The 8,848-nt window shown below is 44.0% G+C and overlaps 1 protein-coding gene across 1 annotated transcript in view; it reads left to right on the top strand.

The window, feature by feature from the left end:
- Positions 1–431, top strand: part of GARIN5B (golgi associated RAB2 interactor family member 5B) — a 4,034-nt gene extending 3,603 nt beyond the window's left edge. The window contains exon 13 of the mRNA XM_069097242.1: positions 234–431. Coding sequence (XP_068953343.1) covers positions 234–431 — 198 coding nt within the window. The remainder of the gene's footprint in view (positions 1–233) is intronic.
- Positions 432–8,848: the final 8,417 nt, after the last annotated feature.

An 8,848-nucleotide genomic window follows, 5' to 3' on the forward strand; every position in this document is an offset into this window, starting at 1 on the left:
CTGGCCAGGCCATCAAGGCCTCATCTGGCCAGGCCATCAAGGCCTCACCTGACCAGCTTACCACGGACTCAAAGGCCCACCCCATCAAGGCCTCATCTGGCCAGGGCATCAAGGCCTCAGCTGCACAGGCTGTCAAGGCCTCATCTGGCCAGCCCGTCGAGGCCTCAGCTGGACAGGCTGTCAAGGCCTCACCTGACCAGCTTACCACGGACTCAAAGGCACACCTCATCAAGGCCATCAAGGCCTCAGACAAGTCATCCTCTGATCAAGCCCTTGCATCTACTGCTGTCTCACTTGCATTGCACACTCCAGACTCCACCAACTACTCAAAGGAGGCCTCATCCTATCCATCCACCAAGACTTTGTCTGATCAGTCCAAGAAGACTTCAAAAGCCCCATCCAACAAAGCCTCCCCCAGAGCCGTGTCCTAACCACCCCATAGAACTTCACCCCCTAAGTGCAGAATGGCTTCATCTTACCTGTCCACAAAAGCCTCATGCCATATCAGGCTCATGAATCCCAGCCAGTCCGATGTGCTAGAGGAGGCTCTTTCCTCCTTGTATTGGAGAGCTTTCTACCCACAGGCTCTAGGACTCACCCAATAGACATTCTAGGATCAGATTCCAGTCTCCAGGTAAAAAAGTCTAAAATGACAAGCCTTCTATCACTTGCTTCCTCAAGGTCCTGAGTACCACCCCCCCCCAAATGCCTCTTAGAGATACAAGCATCCCTTCCCTTCAATCCTCACTTGTCCCTGGGACCAAATTATCTTTCCCCAAATTCCTATCTCCCCTAGAGAACAGGGTATCCTGGTTCCTAATCCCATCCTCTCTATGGTCTCAATGACCTAACTCCAGCCCTCATCTTTCTCTCAATCCTTCCAATCTATGCAAGCTCACACCCAGGAGCCACAACCTCTGTCAAAGACTCCATGGCAGGATCCTGAGTTAAGGTAATGAGTGTCATGATCATGAACCCAGCAGGCCAAGTTTCCGTCTCCTTTCACCTCTCAGACTCAGATGCCCAGTCTTTAATCCCGTTTACTACCTCCTGCATCCAGGCCCATAGATTTGTCCTCCTGAGGGCGCTGGGTGACCAGACCCCTTCTCTCTCACCCTCCTCTCCATGTAGGTTCTTTGGTGTTTGGGAGATGCCTCTTCTCCCCCTACCCCACTGGAAGAAAAGACCCAAAGACACTCTTGGCCTGAAATGCACTTGGGACTGAGAAGGGGCTTATGGCCCCCAGATCGACCTATTAAAAGTCCATGAATGAGTGAAAATGGCATATCCACGGGTATCTCTGTCTCCCCCAACTCCTCCCCAAGTGTGTGTTTGTGTGTGTCTGTGTGAAAAGCTACATTTCCCATAAATGCCAGAGGCAGCTATACCTTTGTCAGGCCTTGACTGGGCCTAGGCCATGTGGAATAACAGGGAGCACTGTGAGAAATGGTTCATCCTTGTATTGATCACTAAGTACTGAATCTGAACCAAGGTTTCCCCCTTTTCTACTTCCTCATTCAGAAACCAATCAGTGTAGGGAATCTTAGGCAGAGATTTAGCCAGGCTGAGATCTAATCAGACAGCAAAAGAAATTCGAAATGTAGGCTAACAGGTACATTCCTGCTCATTGTTTATTCAGGTCTGGAAAAATGTGGATCCTCCCTTTTGGCAGACAAATGACATGGAAATAGATAAGTCTCTTTGACCAAGATTTGGGTGACCCAAGTCAATTATTCCAAGACCCTCACTATGATATAACCCACCCTCTCATTTTAATATTCATTTTATCATTAATTATTAATCAATTAGAGTTGATTGCCACCCTCAGGGACACCTACTCTTCAGGCATTTAAATTGTGAGCCCACTGCCATGGGTAGTCTTTGGTCTTAAGAGAGACAGCCAAATGACCATTCCTTTATTAATAAATGTGCTGACCTTGTTAATAAAATTATTAAATTACTGTAGCAGCAAGCACCCTAGCATGCTCAGGGTGGCTGCCAACACAGGTTCTTAGATCTGCTTTTCTAAAGGAAAGCAACTCAAAACGGGTTAACAATCTTGCTTTAATCAAACATATGTCATTTATCTAGTTCAGGGGAAAAAGGTCAGCACCCCAAACTTCAGAGAATACAAACAAGTAACAAGCAGACAACAAATACAGAGAAACATCAGCAGACAGGCTTCTAACTGTCTAACCATCACATCTATACCTAATCAGTTACCAGAGAGGGAAGCACCAACATCTGAGTTTTCAGAGCTGGGGGGGCTCAACAGCTGTCCAGAGTCTCCTCCGGTCAAATCACACAACTCTTCTCAAAGTGAGCCCCAAAGCAAAACCTCCCATCAGGGTCTATATAGCCTTCTCCAGGGTCAGAGAACATCACAACCCTCTTGACCCACTGCCCAATCCAAAGTATCAAGGTGTGGGCATTCCTGAAAAACAAGCCTCCCGCCACAGGCTCTAGGTGACCACATTCAGCCTATTAGGGGGCAGAGTATATTTTCAAATCAAGGAAGGTCCTCAAAGTCATTTATGCCTATCAAAGAGCCAAGGGGCAGGGAAGATCTTAGATTCCCATTCCTATATGGGTAATTGTATTACCCAGAAACTATATCTCTGGAACTTTTTTAAATATCACGCAACAGTGGATCTGTACTCTAGTGGCTTGGATTCAGGACTTGCATGTTGATTATTTAGACATAAAGGCTGCTATTACAAGCAAACTAGGGGAGCACAAGAATTTTACCTGTCAGATCTATGGATAAAGGAAGAATTTGTAGCCAAACAAGATACAGAGAGTATTATGGGATGTAAAATGAATACTTTTGATTAAACTGAAAAGTTGTTGCACAAATAAAACCAATGCAGGCAAGATTAAAAGGAAAGTAGGAAAAAGTAGAAAAAAATTTGTCATGTTTCTCTGACAAAGGTCTCATTTCTCGAATATATAGAGAACTCAGTCAAATTTATACGAATATGAGTCATTTCCCAATTGATAAATGGTCAAAGGCAGCTTTCAGAAGAAAAAAATCAAAATTATCTATAGCCTCATAAAAAATGCTCTAAATTACTATTGATTAGAGAAAGGCAAATTGAAGCAACTCTGTGGTACCACCTCACACCTATCAGAAATGACAAATGCTAGGGCAGCTAGGTGTCGCAGTGAGTAAAGTGCTGGCCCCGGAGTCAGGAGGACCCGAGTTCGGTTCCAGCCTCAGACACTTAACACCCACACACACATACAAAAAACTAGCCATGTAACTTTGGGCAAGTTACTTAACCCCAATTGCCCTCCAAAAAAAAATGACAAATGATGGAGGGCATGAACAAAAAATAGGAACACCTGTGAAACAGAGAATTCTGGAGACTAATTCAGAACTATGCCAAAGGGCTATAAAACTGTGCAAACCCTTTGACCCAGCAATACCACTACCAGGTCTGTATCCCAAAGAGATCAAAGGAAAAGGATCTATAAATACAAAAAAAATGTTTATAGTAGCTCTTTTTGTGCTAGCAAAAAATTAGAAACTGAGGGGATGACCATCAATTGGGGAATGGCCAAACAAATGGCAGTATGGCTGGTTGCTGTCCTTCTTCTCAAAAAGGACCAAAATAATATCACTACATCAGGGTCAAGGTACAGTGTGTCCTACCATGGCTAATCAGACTAAGATGAGCGTGAAGGCTCTGCCACAGGCTGGGAACAAAGAGTCCGTGTGAATATTTGGAATGGAGATGTCTCTAAGTTGGTATATGTCACATTTCTTTTGAGATACTGCAATTCTGCTTTGCTTATCAAGCACAGAGCCTTCTTTGATGTGGGCACACCATGCTGGGTGGTCCTATACCAGTCTCCCCTGTCTCACAACTTATACCAAAGTTCTTCAGAGAGACCTTGAGAGTGTCCTTGTGTCACTTCTTCTGACCCCCATGTGAGCACCTTCCTTGTGTGAGTCTTTCAGGCAAACAGGTTTGGCATTCAAACAATGTGCCCAGTCCATTAGAGCTAGGCTCCCTGCAGTAGAGTTTGAATACTGGGCAGTTCGGCTTGAGAACTTCAGTGTCCAGTGCCTTCTCCTGCCAGGTGATCTTCCTAAGACAATTCCAATGGAAGTGATTCCATTTCCTTTCATGGTGCTAGTAGACTCTGGGTTTCACAGGCATGCAACAATGAGTCAGCACCATAGCTCTGTAGACCTTCAGCTTGGTAGTCAGCCTTCTGTCCCACACTTTCCTTCGGAGCCTCCCAAACACTGAGCCAGCTCTGGCAGAGTGCATCAACCTCATCATCTTTATGTACACCCCTGGAAAGTACACTGCCAAGGTAAGTGAACTTATCCATAGCATTCAAAATTGTTTCCATTTTCTATAATTGATGCTTCTATGTAAGGACAGTGTAGTGCTGGCTGATGGAGAACTTCTGTTTTCTTGGTGTTAATTATCAGGCCAAAATTAGCACAAGCAGCAGAGAATCAAGCTTACTTTGCTGCATCTCAGCTTCAATGGCTACACTGAGTGCACAGTCATTGGAAACAGAAAATCATGCACCAACACTCCTTCTACTTCTGTCTTGGCTCATAGCCTTTTCAGGCTGAAGAATTTACCATCAGTGTGGTATCTGACCCTAATGTTCATCATCCTTGGAGGGGTCTGAAACATTGCTAAGACATCGTGCGAAAGAGCATAGAAGTGGGCACACAGTCTTGCTTCGCTCCATTGGTGACTGGGAAAACACAAGAGCATTGTCCATTATCTAGAACCCAGGCAAATATGCTATCATGAAATTGCCCTACAAAACTGATGAACTTCTCTGGGCAACCAAATTGTGCTAGGATTCTCCATAAGCCCTCATGACTGACAGAATCAGAGGCTTTGGTCAGATCTACAAATGTGTACAGGCCTCTGTTCTGCTCCTGGCATTACTCCTGGACACCATCTCGACTGTTCCTGGGCTTTAGGACTCTAGCATCCTGATGTCATTTGGGTTCTTTTTGAGAACAAAGGACAACAGCCAACCGACAACAGTCTACTAAATGCCAATGTTTGCAGAAAGGGTGCGTCCATGAAATTTTATTGCATTTAGGTAAATGGAGGACAATGCTGGGGATGAGAAGGCCATGAAATCTTTAGCAGTAAGTGACTGTTTCTGTTTCTGAAGGCAGAAACTGCTGAGATTTTTTACAAGAGTTGTCTTTCAGGTCTAATGGATTTCATGTTGTCCATAAGTGTGTGCACATTCCATGTATCAATAGTGAGTGGAATCATCTTCGTAAGAGTTTTGCAACATTTTTTGGTGTGTTTCCACCACAGGGTAGGATTTCCACCTGCCACAGTGCGCAAACAGTTTTTAGGGCCTTCCTCACACCAGGAGGTGGTCAGTGCGGTCCTCAAAAGGCCGCTCAGACCTCCAGGGGTCTGCTGAATCCCACTGCTGCTTCCAGTGAGAAGATGGCCCTATGGCTTGGGCCACCTATGTGTAGGATTGTGACTGCAGCTTCTAGAGTGTCCACACCTGCTCCTTCCTCACTTGACTGTCACCACAGGACTTGGAGATGGGTATAATGGTCGTGGTATGGGTGATGTCTTTTGACTTGAACATAAATTGGATTTAGGTGAGGTATATTTGTGCAAAGTCATCAGCCTCACTCTTTCTTCCAGAGTCATCACAGTCCAGTGGCAAGATAAAAGTCATGATCATTGGCAATGGTTGGGAATGCAGTGGACAGCCTTGGCGTCTTTGATGTCTAACCAAGCTCTAAGCCTCTACAGCACCTGCTTCAGCTGCCTGTGAGGCCACTGGAACAAATTGTTCTCATCCACCCATTCCACTGGGGAAGTCTTCCCATGTTTGGGGTAGACACTCCTATAACTCACCAACAGGTTTGAGATCCCTCAACCTGGTTTAGCCCATCTACCAAAATGGTTTACAGCATATGGCCACTGCACTGGCCACAGGTGAGAATTGGGTGAATCAGGCGGACGCCGAAGATGGAAAGTGGCCCTGAAAAGGCCTCAATGCATCGGAGGCACTAGTCTTCCCTAAACGCCCACCCCCTCCAAGTTATGATTATGATGGAATACTATCGTGCTGTAAGAAATGATAAGCAGAATTCCTTAAAAACAAAAAACCTGGGAAGACTTCTATGAACTGATGCAAAGTGAAGTGAGCAGAATCAGGAGAACATTGTACACAGTAACAACAGTATTATATGATGATCAGCTGTGAATGACAGCTATTCTCAGCAATACCATCATACAAGACAATTCCAAAGGACTAATGATGAAAAATGTTCTTCACCTCCAGAGAAAGCTGGTAGAGCAGGAATGCAGATTAAACCATACTTTTTTTTAACCTTCTGTATTTTTTCTTGTCTGTTTTCTTTTGCAACATGTTTAATATAGAAATGTTTTGTATGACTGAACATTTATAATCTATATCAAACTACTTGAGGAGAGGGAAGGGAAATAATTTAAACCCAATTTTAAAAATAATTAATGTTAAAAATAATGACTTGTAATTGAGGAGAAAATAAAACAGGGCAGAAAAAAATAAAAGGAACCTATACAACTTTAAGAAAAGAAAAAAAAACTGTTAAAACAAGGCTACAAATCTCCACCAGTTCAGAGAATAAGGAAACTGTAGAGACTGCCACTCAGAGATTTTTCATTTTCTGCCACAGCTGAATGACTGAAGAATGATCTAAGCAAGAGTGAATAAGATCTGAATTTAGGCTGGTGCTCTCTTTCCTGGAAGAGAATGGGAAGGAACACTTCTCCACACTAGAGGTCACTGGAGGCAATGAAAGATTCCTAAGGGAAAGAGAAATGAGGCTGAGTGGGGGGAGAGCAGTATGTGAGGAGAAAGAGGAGGTGAGAAGTGACTCATATCAGGAGTCTGGCTAGCAGGAGGGTTCCAAAGAGGATAGAGGGAAGGAAAGGGACAACTGTGTAGCCAGAACTCCCTAAAGAGAATCGAGGCTCTTCCTAGAGTGCTTTGAGGAGGTGGTGGCAAGGGTTTGTCCTCCCAAGAATAATGGCAAAGAGTCCCAGGTGCTGCTGCCCAGTGAGGCATCCTTCAGGAAGGGGGAGAAGAAGAGAAGCCATAGTTGGGTACTCCCAGCTCAGGAACACCAAGACAGCATGCCTATGAGAAGGTCATCTTTTCAGGGCATAGATTCTAGACATAACAGAGATCCTCCCAAGGCTTTGCAAAATGAATGACAACTCCCCATTTCTGGGCATTTCCATGGGCACCAATGGTATAACTATCAGAAGGAATCCAAAAGAGTTCTGGAAGCCAAAGATGGCAAAGTCTTGAGCAGGAAACTGAAAATCAGATTTGGGGGCAAAAGTTGGGTCTTCACTCTCTTGCCCATTGAAGGCATGGGACTCAAGAGAAAAACTGACTTAGGAACTGAGCAAGATCCACAGGGAGCCTTTCCCTCTTGTCCTGGGAACCCCTGTGCTTTGCACAGTGCCTCAAACAGCACAAGGCCAACACTTAATAAATGCTTATGGACAGCTTGCTGTGCTGGAGCAGATTTAGATTTCTAGATCGCAGCTTAAAATAGACGGATGACAAATTCCTGTTCAGAGAATACGTGCACCTAATCAAAGCTGGTAAGAATGTATTTTCCAGGTGTCTCACAAATCTAATCAAAAGAAGTTTAAGCTTAAAAAGGATGGGAGAGGAGGAAGAGTCTATGTCCACCCCCAAGATGTTGTAGAGACTAATCACGGTGAAGGCAGAAGAGTTGAGAGTTCATGGGACTCAAGAGCCAAGAAAGGAGCCTCTAGCCACAAATGTCTTCACACAGGTGCCCCAAATTTAGACAATAAGTAATTAGGACCCCGTGGAGATCCCAACTGAAGGGGGGCAATTGGCTTCATAGGGATCAAGGAGCCCTGGTGAAATATGGCTTTAGGTGAACTTTGTTCAAAAGAAACAGGGTCAATAAAAGAAGTGAGGGAGAAGACAAAAAAGAAGGATGATTCAAATGGGGAAGGAAAAGGAAGAGTAGGCCAGTGTAGACCAACACACAGGGAACTCACCTGTCAACTCAGATTGACGAAGTAATGTGGAAAAGGTGGACACTGAGCCATGTGACAGATAAGACCTGGGAAAAGACTAAGGGCACTCTGAGTAGATTTGGGACATTAATCACCATTAAAAAAAATAAGTTTAAGAGGGAGGGCAAAAATTAGAAGTTCTCTTTGAGTGAATCAGAAAAAAAACAGCTGATTTTTACTCATGTTCTTTCAGAGAAAACATTCCGACACTTTAGACTCCCCCCTGAGTTAACTGAGTTTGAAAGGGGAAGGTATTAGCATTGGGGGGACCAGAAAAGGCTTCCTGCAGAAAATAGGATTGGAGCTGAGGCTTGAAGGAAGCCAGCTAAACAATAAGGTGGAGGTGTGGGGAAGAAACATTCTAGGATAAGGAACAGCCTGGCAGCTGCAAACGCTCAGAGGAGCGAGGTGTTCTAAGAACTGTATGTAAGCTGAATTCCAGGGAGCATGAGACAGAACAGAAGATGCAAGTGACAAAAGAAGGTTGGAAAGGTTGAGAGAAGCCAAAGTTTGCACAACTTAAATGCCAAACAAAGAACTTAATTTTTAATATATATTTTTATTTTTCATTAAATATTTCCCAAATACACCTAATTTTTTTTAACAGTCATTTTTTTAAAATTGTGAATTCTAAATTCTTTCTTTCCTCCTACCCCTTGGGAAGGCAAACAATTTGATACCGATTGTACATGTAAAGTTATACAAAATATTTCCATATTACCCATGTTGCAAAAGAAAACCTACGGAGAGAGAGAGAGAAAGAGAGAGAGAGGAGG

Source organism: Petaurus breviceps, unplaced genomic scaffold, assembly GCF_028583685.1.
Source record: "Petaurus breviceps papuanus isolate PSGF00001 unplaced genomic scaffold, PetGlider_PUasm1.0 355, whole genome shotgun sequence".
In the NCBI taxonomy this organism is placed as follows: Eukaryota; Metazoa; Chordata; class Mammalia; order Diprotodontia; family Petauridae; genus Petaurus; species Petaurus breviceps.